Source organism: Stegastes partitus, unplaced genomic scaffold (assembly GCF_000690725.1).
Source record: "Stegastes partitus isolate 25-593 unplaced genomic scaffold, Stegastes_partitus-1.0.2 Scaffold577, whole genome shotgun sequence".
Lineage (NCBI taxonomy): Eukaryota > Metazoa > Chordata > Actinopteri > Pomacentridae > Stegastes > Stegastes partitus.
In genome coordinates, this window is record NW_007578308.1 from 51,467 (window position 1) to 72,010 (window position 20,544).

General features: G+C 46.9%; 1 protein-coding gene across 1 annotated transcript; it reads left to right on the forward strand.

The window, feature by feature from the left end:
- The first annotated feature begins 347 nt into the window (after positions 1-347).
- LOC103362482 (prosaposin receptor GPR37L1) lies at positions 348-7,430 on the forward strand. The gene is made up of 4 exons (XM_008288846.1): positions 348-1,016; positions 4,759-5,067; positions 5,944-6,318; positions 7,215-7,430. The coding sequence occupies exons 1-4, from the start codon at positions 348-350 to the stop codon at positions 7,386-7,388; spliced, it is 1,527 nt and encodes a 508-aa protein (XP_008287068.1). The 3' UTR covers positions 7,389-7,430.
- Positions 7,431-20,544: the final 13,114 nt, after the last annotated feature.

Below are 20,544 nucleotides of genomic sequence, written 5' to 3' on the forward strand. Positions count from 1 at the left end.
AGAAGAAGGACAAACAGAAGGAACTTTATCTTGTCTGGACCACAGAGCTCATCGGCTGGACGTCCTCATCATCACTTCGTCATCTTCTGGGAACTTTCCCAAACTTTGGCTGATTTTCTTGCAAACTTCTGCGACCATTCAGGTAACTTTAAGCTTTTTACTGGAGCTGCTGGTTTAACTGGACAGATTCCACTGAAAGGCGTCGGGATCTTGGCCAACATCCACCAGATCATTTGTTCAGAGAGCTGGGACCTTTCAGGATCGCTGCCGGAGTTTTACTAAATTATTTACCGACCCGTGCAGCAGCAGCCGGTCCTGTGTGAACCTTTCTGATCGAGTCCTGCATCATGGCGTTGTCGTTCGGTTTGTGGCTGTTTCTGCACCTGCTGCTGTCCACTGATGCCAAGAGTGTGGAGAAACCCGACGGGCAGCTCAGCAGCGCCGATAAGCCGTCGTCTCGGGTCAAACTGGAGCCGCTCTGGAGCAGCAAGCAGGTCAGGACCGAGCAGAGCCTCCCCGTCCCTGAGATGCTGGACCTGGACGTGGAACGCCACCGCCGGCTGACCCGCGGCGCCGACGAGGAGGAGCAACAGTCCACCTTCAGCCACTCCTTCGAGAACGACTGGGTCACGGCGCCGCAGGTCACCGAGTTCAGCAACGGAACGAAAGTGGCGGCCGGAAGCAGCGAAGACGACGTCCGCGGCAACGCCTCCGACCACGAGGCTCCGGGACTCTTCAACCCGTTCTACCCGCTGGTCGAGAGCTCGTACGCGGCCTACGCGGTGCTGTTCCTGGCCGGCCTGGTGCTGGCGGTGGGCGTGGTCGGAAACATGGCCGTCATGTGCGTCGTCTGGAACAACTACTACATGAGGTCGGCCTGGAACTACCTACTGGCCAGCATGGCCTTCTGGGACTTCCTGGTGCTGGTGCTGTGCCTCCCTGTGGTGGTCCTCAACCAGCTCTCCCATAGGAGGATCCTGGGTGACATCACCTGCCGCATGGTGCCTTATATGGAGGTGGGTGGGGCTAATTTTTGGATAGGAGGAAGTGAGATTGAGATTGTGTGAAAATTTTGCTTTGTCCATTTAAGACTTAAAGATGTTTGGTCCTGAAGGTGGCGCTAAAGGAAACCTGAGTCAGGATGTAGGAGAACAGCGAAGGTTTGTCACGTTAACCAATCAACACCTTGTTCTCCACCAAATCAGCCCTAAAGAGGTTCTACAGAGACGTTCCACCAGATGAGGTCCTGGAACAGGTTCCTGAAGTTTCAAACATCAAATGTTAATTAACCACGAATGTTTTAGGATTTAAAAATACTCACCGCTGTTCTGAAGGTTCTGTTTCAGAACCCTCCCACGTTGCTGCTGTTTCCAAACCCAAACAAAGATGGCAGCAGATTGAACACCTGAGCAGGAAACTGTTTGATGCAGCAGACAGAGTTTGTAGTAACCCAGATGTTTGATGGGAACTTCAAACATTTTATCACCGTTGAGTCATTAACCTTCAGAAGAACCAAACTGGTTCTGATGGACCCCAGAGTTCCCATAAACAGAGACACTAGAACACCTCTAAAGGAAACTAAATTCAGAAAAATCTGATTTCAAAATTAAAACAGTATCCTTCAGATTAAAACCACAAACGATGCATCAGATAAAATAGAGTGAATTTAAATATACAGTGAAGACACAACTAAAGGATAAAAACCGAACAAGACTGAGTCTGAGCTCCTACAGCCGCTACAAAGACTAAACATCGCCCGAGTCTTTCGTGTTCGTCTGGTGACTATTTATTTGAATGATGATGTTAAAAAAAACACTAAAACGTTGTTCTAAATCTATTGAACCGACATAAGTCTACTGGAAACGTTAGACCACAGACATGATGGTCATCGTTCAGAGTCACTACTGAGTCCATTATCTCTCTCAGCTTGTTCGTTATGGACTCCAGCTGGACATCATTAACTCTGGGAACTCGTTACAACTCTCCTGTTCATCAGTAACTCTGGTCGTTCTTAATTAAATCCTGTAGTTTGTTCGTGTTCGTAGCTTGTGATCAACTCAGTTCGTTCCATGAACTCGTCAGCTGGATCATTGACAAGAACAAACTTGGACGAATGATAATCTATTAATAGTTTAATTAACTATAATTATTCATCATCTGTTTTAATAATCAATTAAATTCTGTGATTTCAGCTCCTTCAGTGAATGTTTTCTGGGTTCTTTCCTCTGTGACACTAAACTGAACGTCTTTGGACTAAACGAGAGGTTTGAGGAAACTCTGATCCACGTTTTCACCATCTTCTGATCAATTTAACTGGAAGCTAATCAACATCGGTAGAAAAGGTTAGCTACAGCCCCGGAGAGCAGACATGACGAGTCTTCTTGTAATCCAGACTCTGAAGGAGCGGATTGGTGGGTTTATTCTCAGCTAACAGTTTCCCTCTGCTGCCAGCCATCGTGCTAAGCTAGGCTAAACACTTCATGGACATACAGACACAAGAGTTCCTCAAGGCTCCGTCCTCGGTCCTCTATTGTTCTCTATGTTACTTACAGGTCAAACCTTCCAGATCGATTACTGGCCTGAAGCTACAAAACAGGACTTCTAGTTCACCAACTAAACTTCCAGCCAAAGACAAATAATTCAGTTTTTATCACTGATGGTTTTAATCATTTTTCAAGCTAATGTGCTCGATATTTGCTGCTTTTAGCAACAGAGAGATGAACTGATGAATACAGGGATGAGGGATAAAAAGTCTGACTTTCAGAAAATGTGAAGGTTTGTTTGTGAGTTTTAAATGAATGTCTGCTACATTCAAGTCTGTTTAGATCCAGCCAATCAGCTCCAGGAGCTTTAAACCAATGACTGGTTGAAGGAGCTGAAGACTGAACATAGCGATGGAGATAAAGAAGCTCCAGCAGCTGGAAGTCTGGTGGAGAATATGAAAGAAAAACTTAAGGAGCATCCAAGAACATTTTCTAAAGCTGCAGATATAAAAGACTTCAGAGGAAAGGGTCAGAAATACAGAAGTGATAGACTGTTTTTCTCCAAACTTCCTTGAACTTAACTTCTCATGAATCAGGAGTTACGCTCATTGTTCCAGACGATCAACTTTATGTCTGATTGCCAGCTGAAGTCTGCAGTTCCTGCATAATATCTGAAAAACAGAAATCAGTAAGAGCCACAGACATCTAACCTTTCAGCCAGTAAACGCAGAAGATCCCAGGAGTTAAACAGAAGTTAGATAGATGCTAATAAAACGTAGGACTTCATGCTGGTGATTAAAGAACCTGCTGTTAAAAGTACATCCATTAGTCACAAGATGTTTCTGTGAATTCCAGTCAGGCTTTGTTTAGACATTTTGGTTGACGTGAAGTTTCGCTGTTCAGGCTCTCAGATGTTGCATCCAAAGACGAACCAACCCAGACATCCGTAACGGTGGACGCTTCCTCTAAATATGATTAATGGGAGCGTCTTAGCACAAACTTGTGCAGGTTTACAGAAAGACCGATGTTTGGTATAAATAACGACCTCTGTTGTCATGACTACAGTGATGATGTTGTGGTGAAGTTTAAAAGAAACAGAACTAGAAACAGTTTTTCTGACCCGTCCATCCGCCCTGACCTCCTCCCTGCTCTGACTCCTCCTACAACACGACCTCCTCCTGCTGCAATAACTGTAGCCACTAGAGGGCGTTTTCACTATAAAGTCCAGTTTAGATCACAATAAGATAAATAATGACATAAACCTGAGATTCTCAGATACCTGGATGAGACTTTGGTCTTTTTGGTCGTCAGAGTTAAACTCGTATATCTGTTGATTAAACAAACATGATGATTAAGAAACATGTCTGTTTAAATAAAGCTGAGATCCACGTTACTGCTTTCTGAGGATGATTTAATCTACGTACATCTAAAGAGCATTTCTCTTTTTTACATAAATCCACAACAATTGATGTTAGTTGAGGGAAGACGTTGGCAGGAAGTGTGACGTCGTGTAAGGAACACTGCAGAAGAAGAAAAGAATCAAAGCCTGAGGAGGTCTAGTGAGTCCTGCTTCACTGTAAAGACAAACCGACTAAAACATCTGATTCAGATGTCAGAGATATGCTGTACTTCTACTATGATCATCTTTGGATTGAAGCACCACTGATTTTATGTCACCAAAGAAACTTGTATCGCCCCCTAAAGCCAGGATTACAAATGAAAGGAGGTAAACTTTAGACTGGACCAAGTTGTCCAAACCTGGTGGTGTTCACAGGTAGCCTGTTCCTCAACGGGCCACAAACAACGGATTAATCCTGAAACTCTCCTCCTACTTGCAGTAACACAATCAGTTTGTTGTTGCTTGTGGACTCGACAGTCCTCGTAAGAAGTCACGCTTTTTGTGATTTTTGACTTGGTAACATCGGCAACAGTTGGAAAGTTCAGTTTGTGGCTTTGATAGTAAAACTACAACAGGATGTTCTCAGCAGCAGTTTAAAAGGAAATCTCAGTGGGGTGAAATAGAATCGGATGTCGTCTGCTAAACACTAAATTCTCTTGAAAGATGTCTGAGAGGTAAAATATTTATTGAAAATAGAAGCTGGCAGTCGATGTCACATCTTTTTACACTTTAAAGTTGCACCACAGATTGTCCGACCAGTGAGGATGTGGTTGAGTGAACATTGGACCAACCGGTCCATCTGGAGACACTACGGCTCCAGAAACGACGTCTTTTCATTCGTCTTCCATAACTCACTGACTGATGTCATCCTCTCAGGTCGTGTCTCTGGGCGTCACCTCCTTCACGCTGTGCGCTCTGGGTATCGATCGCTTCCACGCCGCCACCTCCTCGTCGCAGCCGAAGGCCCGGCGGGTCGAACGCTGCCGCTCGGTGCTGCTGAAGCTGCTGCTGGTTTGGCTCGCCGCCCTGCTGCTGTCCAGCCCTGAAATCTTCCTGTGGCAGCTCAGCCAGTCATTGTCGCCGTCCACCGGCCGGCTGGTCGACTCCTGCACCATCACACCGTCCTCGCCTCTGTCCCTCTACCTGCCCGACTCCCTGCACTCGCTGCTGCTCAGGTACCACCAGGTGAGACGCCACCGACACCGACAGCCTGAACCGACCAGCACAGCGTCCATAGCTTCATTAGAGCCACATAGACCTGGAATTATTCAGCTAGTTATCATAAATAAGTTAACACATTACAAGTATAGAAGAAGAAGAACATGCATGTCGGTAAACAGACCATAGACCAGCTGCAGTACCTGGTTGTTCCACCAGGTGGAGCTTCTCCCTGTTTAGTCCTGTAGAGACCAGAGGAGGCGTCTAAAGACTACAGCTCATGGTGGCAACAGAGAGCATTGTGGGAGTTTAGCAGCAACGGGACCATGACAGAGACTCTGAGGAGGTTCAGGACCTCCAAGCAGAGCTCACAGTCTGAAGGTTCAGTGAATTCTTTTAAGGCCTTGTACCAGGAGCTGGACCGGATTAATCACTATATAGAAACATGTCCGTTCAACCTGAAACACATTGAAGAATAATCAGTACTTTACCGATAACGCTGCTGACTGTTGCCTCCCTACTTCATCCACTCCCCTCTCTCCAGTGACCGACCGTTCCTATTGGCCATTCAGTAAGAGCCGTCCAGTCAGCTTCTGGTTTGTTGTTAAAAACGTGAACACTGAGCCAAACACGACTAAAATGTATAATTTCTGCTTTGGCCCAAACCTGAACGTAACATTTACAGTTTGTCTCACATGAAGTCTGTCTGAAGTGAATCATTTAAAACTGAATGTTTACAATCAAATGCAAAAATCTGCAGGTAAGAAACACAACCAGACATTTTCCTATAGTTTATAAAGTCTGTGGTTCTTCAGTTCCTCCAGTGTTTGATGAGCGTACCAGATCATGAAGAACCGACGGCCCGGTTCCTTCGGCTCCGCTAACGTTCTGTTTCTGCTGCAGGGTCGGATGTGGTGGTGCTTCGGCTGCTACTTCTGCCTCCCCGTCCTCTTCACCATCCTCTGCCAGATGGCCACTCGCAACGTCAACAGCGACTCCAGCTCCGCCCAGAAGAAGCAGCGCGGCCACGACGACCGCTCGTCCAATCAGAAGCGGCAGCAGCACCAGGCGGTGGAGCGGCAGCTGAACTGCACGCTGCTGGCGCTGGCCGTGGTGTACGGCGTGTGCGCGCTTCCCGAACACGTGTGCAACATCACGCTGGCCTACACGCACATCGCCATCTCTGAGGACACGGCCGCCATGCTGACGCTGTTGCATCACTTCCTGCTGTTCTTCAAGTCGTCGGTGACGCCGGTGCTGCTGCTGTGTCTGTGTAAGGTGGGTCAGAACAAACAACCCGTTTATTGTCCAGCAGGGTGTCAGAGGGGTTTGAGTTGTTGGTATCTCCTTAGAAAGTATCAGAGGCTTGAGTCATGTCCAGACTGTGGATTCAGAGGAAAGCGTCTTAATGATAGCATCAAGCTAAACGCTGCTCCATGTTCACCTTAAAGGATCACATCCACGTCATGCCGGTGCAGGACTGTCACTGTGACACAGACAAGCTGTCTTCAGAATCAGCTTAGAAAAAGACAAACACGTCCAAAAAGCACTTAGCAGGTGGGAATAAAGCCTCCATCCATCACCGGTGAGCTCACACCAAAACACCAACAGGTCCTCGTAGGAGGCTGGTGGGTCTGAAACGCTCAGCTCGAGGTCTCGTAAGAATCCAGCTGCCACATGAGACAAAGCTTTGATCCAACTCAGATCATTTAGACCAGACAGACTTAATCAGAACATTCAGTAACCTCACCTGATGTTGGTGCCATTTGGAAGAAACCAGATTTATGAATCAAACACAGTAAGAATCAGTCAAAAGTATTTCTGTAAATCTGAGTCGCTGCCAAAGACTTTATATAAGAGACGTTTGTTGGTTTCCATCTTGAGGCCTTGAGTTCGTCAGGTGGCCATCTTGGTCTTTAGAACCAGATGTGTGAATGCAGGTGGATCTGACAAGGAACTCGAGGACACGAAACCCTCAAACTTCTCCTGATTTGCCGTCTAGTTCCCTCTAAATGGGACTACAAGTTAAAAGATCAAGTCCACGCTGCATTGTGTCTATTAACGAGGGTGAAGCTGCTTCAGGGAGGCCTCAGGCTGCATCGTAGGTACCTGATAGACGGTTCTGTAGACGTTCCTCTGTGAGTTTGGACTCCCTCTCTGTCCGTCTGTTTCAGGCTCTCGGTCAGGCCTTCATGGACTGCTGCTGCTGCTGCTGCCAGGAGTGTCAGCCAACCGCGGCTCAGGGCTCGCCAGGCTCCGCCCAGGTCAAACTGAAGGCAGCCAATGAGACGTCCATCTTCTTCGACAAGGCTAAAGACACGTCGGCCATCTTGTCCATCTCCAGCTAGAGCCATGAATCATCTCTTCTTCTCTTAGTTCTCATTAACCTCAGTTTCTGTTCTGCTCGTCCAACATTAGCATCTCCTCCTCCTCCCACATGTTCTCTCCGTCCATCCCCCTTTTCTTCCCGAACACTCGGTGGACCAGCGGTCGTCTTTCTGTCCTTCTGTCCTCTGCCAGACTTCTGTTCGTGCGACGCTCTGTGGACTCAGTGTTTCAGTCCGTCTGTGCAGGACGTCGTGTTTAATCTGTAGCGAGGTTAGAAGGTTGCTGTTCTTGCACATCCGGCTGTGAACGCAGGAGGCTGCTTCAGGACTCTGCGAACGGACTCTTCTCCCAAACCTCCTGCTCCGGATGCAACGTAGATGGAAAACCCTGGACGTCCTCTTTCTTCCGTAGATCGAAGCTGTGAAGCTCAATGTTTTTATGTGTTCTATGGAAACGTAAATTAAGTGAACTTAGGGAAACCGTTTAAATGCAAGACTAGCTTGGTGGAGGATGGTTTGCTGCTGTGACTGGATGCTACTTGAGTAAGAAGTAGGCTTGATGCAGGGCTGACCGACGGGCAAACTCCTGTGTTCGAAACATGGAACAAGTCAGTTCATTCGATTTGTCTTTATATTACAATTTGCTGGAACTGATACGTTTGAATGTTACGACAGCTCAGCCCTGGATTGATCTATTTCTTGACTAAACAAACGTTTTGCGAAGCGAATGTTGCTGCTGAGGCAGAAATAACTTCCATGAAACCGGGTCGGGATGTTCACGGTCCCTGCAGGACGATCTATGGTTCAGTCAAACTGAATCCACTCAGGTCTTCCTCTACATGTTAAATTAACACGGTCTGAAGTTTAGGAACAGACACCTGAAGCTCCAAGTGGCTGTGGCAGCTCTGACATGCTGAGGACTCGTTATTGGAGAGCGTTCTGTTTATCTGCAGTGTTTCATTAAAGACGGTTTCTTCGTAGACGAACTATGAACACAGAGAAACCGTCTTTACTGGAGCAGCACTGGTTCAGGTCTTGGATCAGATTCAGAGCCGCTCTGAACATCTCCACCAAAAATAAGTACGTTAGGAAATAAAAAAAATTGATCTCACCAGAACATACTAGAACCTGAATCAGATTAATGGTAATCTCATTCATAGGAAAATGCTAATTTAACAAGGAAGAAACAGGAAGCACTCATTCGACACCTCATTCCTCGTACATGTTCCTGTTGTCCAAGTCAGCTCCGGCAACAAGGTGCTAAACGCTTAAAGAATCTGCCATCTTGCTCGTTAAACTAAAACATAACGTCTATGACAAAACAATCAGTGGATAATTAGCGTGAACAGAGGACTTAACTGAGTTCATTTCTGCCTCCGATGCAGCTTCGCCGTCCAGCCATGTTTGACCAGCAGTGACTTTGGTTGTGCTGAGCAGCTGAAACATGAATGTGTGCACCCGTACGGAGGATAATCGGGGCGTTGTCGAAGGTTTCTATGGTTCTGTGAGGGATGTGGTGCTTAATGAAGCTACTAATCCATCCTAAAACCATGTTTCTAAAGATCAGGAAGGTGATGAAGCAGTGAAGGGAGGATACCAGGACTCGGACCCTCTCAGCACTGAGAGTCTCTTTGTACAGGACGTTTAAATTGTGTAGTCTCAAGAATATTAATACGTCTTTAACACACTCAGACTGTCAATCAACTAGAACAACTGAAGAAACTGAAGATATGAACGTAGCTTTTGTAATGCTAGATGTATGACTAATTACATCTTTGTATGAAGGGAAACCAGGTAGTCTGTTTTTTTATGTCACAGCAATGCCTTTGTAATGTTCAGTGTCACTGTTGAATTCCTGCTATTACAACACGAGTCAGAGCCGACTGTGCCTTATTGTCTCCTCAGCCAGAGTCGGATCCAGTAGAACTAACCTCCTTCCACACCGAGAACACTCTAACTGCTGCTTCCTGCATCGACTTTCTGCAGCTGTGAGTTTTCACCAAAAGAGGTCAAATTTTTACCACAGAATCATCACGCTGAACTTAGCAGTCACTTTATACTAAAGTCCAAACAACCAAATTTACCGGATATGCCATGAGCCAAGACATTATGACTGGTACCAGTTGAGGTGACTACGGTACATCATCCGCTAGCAACGACACATGTTAGGGTCTGGATGTACTAGACGGCAAGTAAACCGTTGGTTTTTGGTGCCAACATGTCAGATGTGAAACATTTAGTCAAAGACCGAATCACCAGACTGTTGGGTAGGAGACTCCTGGAAACCTTGAAGGCAGCTCCTGGTTAGCAGAGGATCTACCTACAGTTGTCTAGGAACATCAAGGATGTTCTGCGTTGGTGTCTGATACCACAGGAACCGAAGCCGGACTGAGAGAGTCCAGATCTGGGCAGGTCTCAGTTGTTTTGGTCAGTGGTCATAATGTGTTGGCTCATGATCTAAGAGATTCTCCAGGACGAACAGATTGGTGTGCACAGACCTTCTAACCAGGCACACCAGGTGGCAAACATGAAATTTCATCCTGACAACTGCAGGGGGCGATAATAATTTGGCAGATGATGTTTGTTTCAGAGGATTCGTGCAGATCGCGTTATTGAGGATAGTTTGGTTGCTGTTGTGGCAGTTCTTGGTGTCATTCAGACTCCATCTCAGTGGTCTTGGACTGCAGCTGGTGGCAGTAGTCCTGGTTCTGGTCTCTGAAGGTCTTTGTCAACCAGACCCTGCAGAAGGTAACGAACTGGTTGATGTACCACTGGGGGATTCATTAAGACAATGAATGACATCGAGAACCGCTTCAGCTGGGACCTTCAGCTGGGACGAACAAGTTGGTGAGTCGACCTGAATCATCACTTCTGGTCAGAATGTTGAGAATGAAAGAGATTAGCGAGATGGCAGGGTCCAGATCATGATTCTACCCTCACAAGTTTGTCCCGTGATTTAGATGGAACATGAACAAGATTAAAGATCAAGATGCACCGCAGGCTAACATGAGCTACTCACTGTCCAGGCGGTAAAGTCAGGAAGCTGAATCTGTGCTTGTGGTTTCTAAACCCCGACCAAAACCTGGATGAGCATCTTCTACTGAAGCAGATTAAACATTGGAACGTGTCAAAAACTTCTTGAGGGGACGTTTTGTACGTAAGTCCAAGACAAAATAATACACTTCAAAAACAGAGATTTAATTATGTCTTTGTGCCACTGATCAATAACTGGAAAGACAAATAAGACTGCTCTGGCTATTTTGTTGAGGTGACTGATCTACCCTGTTAGACATCTCCGACCTCGACTTCATAGGAGAAACCAAACTAACTTCGTCTTTGGTGTACAAGAAAAGATAAAACAATGAGTTATCTGTGGGTTCATCATGTCTGAGTGTGAACAGCAGCTGCATGCCAGTGAAATGGGTTTGATGTGAGCAGATGGAACAACAGCAGCTAAGCTACAAGCTTAACTGCATTCTGATTCACTTTATGCAAATTACATGGTCAAGCTTGATGTTTTTGAAAAAGTGACCAGTTGAAGCTGAAAAACACAGTTTTGTAAAGTAGCTCACACTTCACAGACGTTAGCAGCGTTAGCCCGAGGCTAGCACACGACTGGATGTAGTAGGCTTGTTGTTCAGTGACCGTTCAGACAAGAACCACTTGTATCGTTCATCAGATCATTTTTCATCCAACAAATAAACAAATAATGTGATTGTTCCCACGTTGGCTTCGGTTCATTTGCATGTTCCAACTTCTAACGTTGGTGTCGTCTGTGTTTGCATCCTGTGGGACTAAAGGTTTCTCTGAAACATCCACATTTTAAGAAGCTTCTTTACACCTTCTTAATGCATCGGATTCTCTCTGAGGACCTTCAGATCACTGCGTCTCTGTTGGCATCCAAACAGTCAAAGGTAAAATCAGTTATTCTATTTCCAGTGAAATGTTTGTTAAACTGAGTGAAGATCTGCTCATGGACCAACCTGGTGTTCGTACACAGTCCTGACCCAGTGGTTCAGACGGATCCACCAACAGCTCGATGTGAGATCAAGAAGGTCAGAGTTGGTTGACTCTACGAAGCAAAACTGATTTAAGTTTGGCTACAATCCCCAGAAAAGAGGCGTCTTGGTGCAGCGACACTCAACACAAAACTGGAGCTACGTCCAGGAACTACTGTTTGTTCATCAGAAATCCTTAAAGGGCCGATAAGGAGGGAGATCCTGGAAACACTGATGCTTCACACCGAGTTCCTGCAGGAGGAACCGTCTGCTGATGTTTTTAAGAAGACTTTGAGACGGTTTGAAGTTAGCTGAACTCCTCATGAAGGACATGTAGGCAGAAACTTACAGAAATCAAGCCTGAAATTGTGATATTTGATCACAAATCCTTCTCTCCGGTGCTGGTATCACCTGTGGACTCTTGGAACAATGTTGGTTGTTGATTTCAGGATTTTTCAGTTTTTGTAAGACAAACATTTAAAGAAATGAAACTTTTCCTGTTATTCTGGTCTCCATGGTTCTGAGTTCTGTCTCCTGCTTCATGTTCTGGTTCCACAGAGCTGCAGGACTTTATGCTGAAACATGAACCTCAGTGGATTCAGATGAGATGGGAGAAAAGTCCAGACGGTTACCAAGTTTGAATCACCAGACGTTTGTCGGAACCACAAAGTTGAATGATTCCTGCTAACATCAGTGGCTCATCGTCCAGCTGGTTTCCATCATATCTTTCAGACTCTTCATGAATGTGGGACTAACGTTCCCTCTGCAGACTTTAAAGGGTGCTGAGCTTTACTGGGAACACTTGGTTTCACGTTCAGAAAAGGTTTTGTGGAACTTATTGAGGTCCTTTGTGCCGGGGCTGTTTCAGACGGCGTACATTTAAAGGAATCCTCTCTGAGAAGAGGATTTTCCCTGAGCAGAGCTGCTGCTGCCGCTCTGCATATCAATGTCCTCACTACTGTCCTGTCGCCACGGAAACCAGCCCACATCCACACACACACTCGGCTTGTTAATTTAGAAACTCTTTTCTAATCAGTGTGAGTCTCTTCACTCCCCGGCTCTGCCTGGTCGCCCCCGGCAACCCGCCGAGGGATTTACTAATTTAAAGGGCCGCGAGGAAAATATGTTTTCTGTCCAAACCGTCAGACGGAGAAGACAGAACCACGGATCAGGAACCGCTGTCATGCTAGCTTTAGCTTTAGCTTTAGAGTTAGCGTTAGCTTTAGCTTCAGCTACACTCAGCTAACAGACAAACCTTAAATCTACAGAGATCCCAGTTCTGCTGGTGTAGAGGTCAAAATACAGACAAGACCAAGTCCAGAACAAGTCCACACCCAGTCTAAGACCAAGTCCAGAACAAGCCCAAATCCAGTCTAAGACCAAGTCCAGAACAAGTCCACACCCAGCCTAAGACCAAGTCCAGAACTAGCCCAAATCCAGTCTAAGACCAAGTCCAGAACAAGTCCACACCCAGCTTAAGACCAAGTCCAGAACAAGTAAATGGTCGGCACCTCTACAGCGCCTTTCTACCTTAGTGGTACACAGAATGATAAATAAGTCCAAACCCAAGTTCTAAACCAGTCCAGAGTCAGCCCAGATGCAGTCTCAGACCAGGTCTACTTGGCAGGTGAAGCAGCCGCATCATTCACTCCTGAGTTCAACAAAAACTCTCCTCCGTACAGAAGCATTTCTACAGACATCAAACTGGGCTTTACTTGTACCGGACTGTAAACACACTTATTTCTGCTGTAAAACTGGACATTTGAACATTAGAGGGAGTCAGTAGGAGCCACCTAGTGGCCGCCTGTGTTACTGCACTCTGGGGAACTTGAAGCTGCTGCTGAACGACTGAAACACTTCCAGTTTATTCCTTCAGTTCTGGGACCTTTGTGATCAACCAGATATCTGTGAAACACGTCTCTGGTGTCCTGATGTGTCCTTGGACCTCGACCAGCCGAGCAGATGTCTGTCCTGAGCCCGGTTCTGTCAGATGGAGTTGGTACCAAGACACTGCTCTCAGTGAACCTCTGGATTTGCTGTAATATTTAAATTATTGGGGTGAAAGTTGGTGTTTGAGATAATTCTGTGATGTTTTCGATAATAAACAATAAATGACGCTGAAGGTCTCCTCAGTGTTTAAACTTCTTGTTTCTCTGGTGAAAACACTTCAGCTTAAAATGTGCTGAATAAAAACTGTGACGTGTCAACTGTTGATGTTTGTTAACTGCTTTTCTAACGTTATATTTTCTGATGTCCTGTCGCCCTGGAAGTCTTTCTTTTACTTCGTCTGTCAGAGTTCGCTGTAAACCTTCGTTCACAAAGTGCTGCTTAAACAGGTGACGTGCTGGAAGATCAAACAGCAGATCAGAGGTTCTCGTTGGGTTTCCTCCTCGGCTGTTAATTAACTGGATAATTAGCTCCACCTGCTGTTAAACTCAACAACCCACCTCCTAATATGAACATGACGGGGATGGAAACAGGCCTCCTGTGCCAGTCTTATTCAGATTCACTGAGGACCTGCTCTGCATCGCAATGAGAAGCTGGCAGAAGGTCCTGGAGGCGCTGAACTCTGTAAAAGGCGACTGCTGGATGTGGCGGTGAATCGAGGAGGAAGAGGAGCTGAAAGAGCCGAGTGGAGGAGATTGATGCCCAGTTGGAGGAACAGAGTGTTTCAGGAGGCCGTGGTGTTGTTCTCATTAGCAGTGATGAGAGCGCGCCTCTGTGATACAAACCGCCGAACAGACCGCCTCTGTTCGCTAATGAAGGCACACTGAGGCGACTAGACCTCCATTGGTCATGGGACAGACTGGATGGGAACCAACTGCAGCCTCAGTTACATAACCGGAAGGTCACAGGTTCGAGTCCCACATCCCTCCTCCTGGTTGGTGTATCTTCACCCACCTCCCACTGCAGCCTCACAGACTCAGTCTGAGACGTTTCAACAACCCACATCTCAGATATGAAGTCATTTTCTACGATGGAATCACTGAAACATGAATCTTTGTCACAAAGATCATCATTTGTTTTGGTTCCTACACACCTGCTGGCTCATAAACATACAAACAGAAACGCTAACATCTGGTTCAACGTCCATGTTCTCCTCAGTCGGGTTCTTCTGGTTCCGTCCACCAGCTTCTGGTCCATCTCTGACTCCTCTGGACAGAACCGCTGCAGTTCATCTAAACTTGTCGTCTTTCTGACTCAGACTTGTTCCTTCATCAGTCCACAGGTTCTGGATGGTTCCAGTCAGGACTTTGGGGAGACCAGTCTAGAACCTTCATTCCAGCCTGATGGAACCATTTCTTCACCACTTTGATGTGTGTTTGGGCTCATTGTCTGGTTGGAACATCCAACTGTGTCCAAGATCAACCTTCTGCTGATGGTTTCAGGTTCTCCTGAACAACGTGGAGGTGATCCTCCTTCTTCATGGTTCCACTGACTTTGTGTAAAGCTCCAGGTCCACTGGCAGCAGAACAGAACCAGAGCATGATGCTGCCACCTCCATGCTTGATGGTAGGTTTGGTGTTCTTGGGGTTAAAGGCCTCACCTTCTCTCCTCCAGACATGGTTCTGCTCAGTGTTTGTTCCATCTGACCAGAACTTTCCTCCAGAAGGCCTTTTCTTTGTCCATGTGATCAGTGGAGCTTTAAGGTTCTGCTTGTAGAGGAAGAACTTCCTTCTCCATCAGCCTCTCAGCTCATGTTGATGTCAGACCCTGTGGACACTGACAGCTGTGTTCCAGCAGCTTCTGGTCCATCCAGAGCTGCTTCCTGCTGGTTCCTGGTTGACTCTGGACCATCCTGACCAGTCGTCTCTCAGCAGCAGCTGCTAGTTTGTGTTTCCTTCCTGATGGTGGCAGTAACACAACTGGACCATGAACTTCATGCTGACACACTGATGGTTCTGGATCTGAAGCTGCTCTGAAATGGCTCCAAGTCACTTTCTGATGATGTTCTTCTCCAGATCTTTGCTGAGCTCCTCAGACTTCCCCACTGTAGAGTCTGAGTCTGATGAGTGGATCAGATGGTTCTGTTGAAACTGGATCAGAGGAGCCAGCAGCTGGAGTCGATCAGAAGTTAGGAGACCATGAAGCTGAGAATGTTTGATCAACACAACGTTCTGCTTCACCTCCACTGATGATTCAAGTTGCTGTGTGCATATCTATGATCCAACAGGTTTAGTCATGTTTCCAGAAGAACTTTAATAAATCAAAGAAAGAACCAAAATACACAAAGACCCGTGTTTCAGTGGTTCCATCAGAGAAGATTCAGAGTTCTAGGAGTCACTGGAGACTCAAGACTAAATGATATACAGGGTCTATATAAGAGGATGAAAACTCACGACCGTATATACAGTATATCTATCTATCCATCTATCTATCTATCTATCTATATATCTATCTATCTATCTATCCATCTATCCACCCATCCATCCACCCATCCATCCACCCATCCATCCATCCATCCATGTGTGTGTGTCTAAGGGTAGAAACTGACGTTAGCGGTTAAAGTTTATCCGTTTCACTGTGAGACTGAATCTTTCCCTCATCGTGTGAAAGCGACTCATGTGAAGCACTTCTTCACCACAAGTGTGTGTTTGTGTGACTCAAAGCTCTTATCAGCAGGACGAGGCTGCTGAATGAGTGTGTGTGTGTGTGTGTGTGTGTGTGTGTGTGAGCACAAACTCAATGAACACAAACTAATCTGACCTGAATGTCTCACACACACACACACACACACACACACACACACACACACACACACACTGAAGACCAGGAGCACAATGTTGGTTTTGTTCGGTGGGAAACTGATGAGGAAAAGGAGCGAGGAGGAGGAGGGGGGATACAGTTGTCATGGCGATGAGCTGGAGGTCCCGATGGAGAGCTAGGTTAGCTCTGATTGGCCACGAGCGCACACACACACACACACACACACACACACACACACACTGGTCGGACCACCTTGTGCTGCAGACAGGAAACACTGAGGCCTGCTCCTTTGTTGATTGGTATAAAAGTGTTTAACACACACACACACACACACACACACACACACACACACACACACACACACACACACACTCGTCGACGGTGTGAAAGAGGAGTTTCGCCTCCTGTTGTCCGGCAGCAGTTAGAGACGGACGCGGCAGCTTTTATCAGTTCGGTCACGTCACGGCCAGATGAACACGAGCAGCTCCAGGTTTTGTCTGTTTGCTTCTGAGTCGCTGAGAAAAGTCCAGATTCTGTCAGAACCGTCCAACCAGAGACGGGCCTGTGGCGGCGCCGGAGCTCTGGTTCAGGGTTTGGTGTCACACTTTAAAACAAGGAAGACGTGCTGGTTTCTGCACTTTAGATCCTTGAGGTCACATGACTGGTCAGCTGATCATCCAACATGGCCGACACCAGCTGACAGGAAACAGCAGTTTTCACAAGTAAACACATTTGACATCTGTTTCTGTCTCGTACAGAACTTTGGTTTGTTTGTTCTGATTCTCGCTTCGTTACTGAAACAACTCGTGTTTGTTTGTTTCTGGAGACGCTTCAAACTTTCCTGGACGGTTGAACAGAACCAGAGCGACGGGACGCTGCATCCTGTCAGAACGATGAACCAACGTTTCTGTTCTCAGAGAGGTTCAGATACATTCAGGAGGACAGATCTGAACCAGGCGCCTGCAGGAGACCAACGAGTCGACGTCCGTCTCAGAAACATTCGATCTCCGTTCAGTGAAAACCACTCGTCTGTTTTTGTTCTGGTCAAAAATAAATCAGCTTTTTTAAGAGCGAGAAGTTCTTAGAAACCCATTAAACTTTGCCCATGCAGAGAAATTATCAGAACTTTCTATGTGTTATGGGTGGTGACAGCGCCCCCTACCAGCAGCGACCTCCGTTGTCAGCGGTTCATCACCAGGTTTGAAAATGTTCAACTATGTCTGTCAGAATCTTCACTGTTTTACTTCATGTCCCAAATAACGCAGCGTTTAATCAACTCGTTAGTTTGGTTTCAGTCAAGCAGCAGATTAGGACAACGTGGTAGAAAGCTGCAGTTCCTGGAGTGTCCACCAGGAGCCGCTGCAGTCAGTCAGTGTCCAGGTGTGAAACAAACACACCTGAAACCGAACCGGTTTACTGTCTAAGGTGCTCATTCATGAGAGGTGTGCAGCTGGAGACTCGTTCTACAAGTCGACCGTTTAAACGTATTAAGAGTTAAAGTCCTGCAGAAAAGGGGCGTGGCCACTCCGACTGACAGGTGGAGCTGGTGTGGGACGACACCTGGCCTGGTTCTGGTTTAGATCAGAGGAACATCCCAACCCTATCCAGCCGATAATCCGTCAACCGCTGAACTCTGAACCCAGAAACGTTGATCATAAGAAGGTGAAAGGCAGAAACGCAGCCTGGACATGAACCAGCACGTCGACGATGCTTCTGTGAAGACGTTTGAGGGTTTTTATTGATGACTGTTGTTCCAAACTAGAAGTTCATGATGAATCCACTGGATGGAGCAGAATTAACATTAATTTCTAGAATATTTCTGAACTCGTTTGTCTAAACGATGCAGAAGACGACCAGCATGACGAGGAACTGAAGTGACCAAACAGCATCCTGAAGGATGAACGGAGGAGGTGGACCACAGATAAAGATCAGGTGATCTCACAGCTCCTCTTATCGGCTTCACTCTGAGAACAAACTGCTGAGTTCACCAGTTGGTCTGAACGGACCGAGCGCCGGTCCGTCCTGAGGCTCTGCTGCCCCCTGCTGTCGGCTCACGGAGCTGCAGCCTGAACATCCACAAAACAATCAGAACATCTGAAGGTTTCCCAGAACAAGACGTCTGTCGATGCCACTGAGCTGAAGAAACCAGACTTACAGCATCATGACAAAGAGCTTAGCTGGTATCAGAGCTCCACCAGCGTCAGCTTCACACCACAGCTGGTCCAAATCAACAGCAGTGCTCATGATCAGAACCGCGTCTGAGTGAATACTCCAGCATGTAGAAGATCTTTAACCAGAAGGACGCTTTTAGTGATAAAATATGATCATTATTGTTGTCCAGGAATTTTTAAATTCACTATTTTACAAAAAAACATCCATCCATCCATCATCTATACACCGCTTAATCCTCACCAGGGTCATGGGGGGCGGAGCCTATCCCAGCTGACTCAGGGTGAAGGCAGGTTCACCTGGACAGGTAACCAGTCTATCACAGGGCTACACTTAGAGACAGACAACCAAGCACACTCACATTCACACCTACGGACAATTTACAATCACCAATTAACCTCAGCATGTTTCTGGACTGTGGGAGGAAGCCGGAGAACCCGGAGAGAACCCACGCTGCACGGGGAGAACATGGAGACTCCACGCAGGAAGATCCCGGGTGTCCTCACCGGGACGCCAACCGGCGACCTTCTAGCTGCGAGGCAACAGTGCTACCAACTGCACCACCTTGCAGCCCTTACAAAAAAAACAGATTTTTTTTAAAGCACATTATTCCTGAATGACTCAGATTCTAGTTATTTACCTTCATTCCTGACCAGACTGTGACTGGGTCGGTCCTAACCCAGAAACATTAGCTTTAGTGGCTGAAAGTTCTGCTTGATTCAGTTCTGACTCCTCAGAGAAGTCCAGGGGCTCAGATCTGGAAATAACCAGGTATAACCAGAACCATGTGGAATCAGAACCATGTGGAACAAGGACCAGGTGGAATCAGAACCAGGTGACGCCGTTTCTCCGTAGTATTTAATTAGTATCATACACAAGCATGTTTCTATTAAAACACATTATATCAACTGAATCAAACAATAATGTACAAACAGGTTCATCCTGCAGGCCAGACCGACACCAGAACCCTCAGACAGAACCAGCAGCACAACACTCCAGACGGAACCAGAACCTGTGAAGCCTTCCTGTCACTCTGTTGTAATAACAATGATACCAGGATCAGATGGAAGCTGCTGAACCGAGTCTCTGGGACGAAGAACGACTCTGTGAGTAGAACCAACTGATTTTATTCAGAACTTTTTGGGTCACGCCTCAGAACTGAGGAACGTTTTAAGACTTTGGTGGTGTCCACAGATCTGACGGGGGACTTTGTAAGAACCGTGGCTGAAGCTGTGGATCTGGCGTTCTGGTTCCAGGTTTGGTTCTCTGCAGACCAGTTTCAGGACGTGACCTCTGAGCTTCACGCTGACGTCCAGAGTTCTGACTGTCTGGTCTGTAAGAGGCTGCAGTTTGTGCTGCTGCTGAGATGTTCTGCTTTGTACCAACGTCTGTCTTCCTGTGGGTCGCCGTCGTTGGTGCGACTCTAAGTAAGAGGATTAACAGAAACACTGGAGGCAGAAGGTCCAGCAGCACCACAAACCGCCTGAGCTCCAGATGCTGGTCCACCGTCTGGAGTTTGTCATTTTCTTGCTGCCAATTATGCAAAAACTCTTGTTTGCGACTGTCTGATGAGTTTCACTGAGAGGACGACGGCTAGAGTTCATCCTGAGCAGCTTCAGTCTGGACCTGCAGGACCTTCACTAGATCATCTGCCTTAAAAAACAGGTCCAACTTTACGACCCGATGGCCGTAGTCCAGCGCCAACCTGAAGAAAAGCAGTGGAAGCTTCGTGTGATCCCGCCTCGTCTAAACACCACGTCGACTCGTCACTACGTTATTGCACTGGCTGAAGGACTTGCATCACTGTTCTGCAGGTGGAGGTTCTGACCCGCTGGACCACGGCCACCTTCTGCTAAAGTTGCACCACAGTTTCCATTTACTTCATCAGGTCCCACAGATATACAATCCCTGCCCTCGGCATGCAAACAGAAGAGACCAGAACCGATCGGAACAGAACCGCAGGAAGGTTTCAGGACTCTGGAGGACTCAACGTACCAACAGCTTCAGTCCCAAGGTGCTTCAAGGAACACCTGCAGCCTGAAGCTCCACCCATGAACCGTCCAGTCTGAACCCTCCCTGGGGCTGATCCCGTCCGACGGCATCAGTAACTAATAATCACTTTGCTGGCTGATCAATAGATCTCGAGTGGACAACGACTCGCTGGTTCAGAAAACACCGGAACCTGGAACCCGGAGCAGCTGGAAAACCAATCGTCTGAAGGTCTGAACGTTTTGGAGCTGTTGCTTTACAGACATGTAGCCAGTTGTGCTTGTTGTTATTTCATCGGGAACCATCAGGAACCA

Excerpts from the sequence above, each read along its gene's own strand:
- LOC103362482 (XM_008288846.1), top strand. The coding sequence starts at position 348 with ATGGCGTTGTCGTTCGGTTTGTGGCTGTTTCTGCACCTGCTGCTGTCC. Across the intron at positions 1,017-4,758 it reads GCATGGTGCCTTATATGGAG|GTCGTGTCTCTGGGCGTCAC; the intron begins GTGGGTGGGGCT and ends TCATCCTCTCAG. Across the intron at positions 6,319-7,214 it reads TGCTGCTGTGTCTGTGTAAG|GCTCTCGGTCAGGCCTTCAT; the intron begins GTGGGTCAGAAC and ends CGTCTGTTTCAG.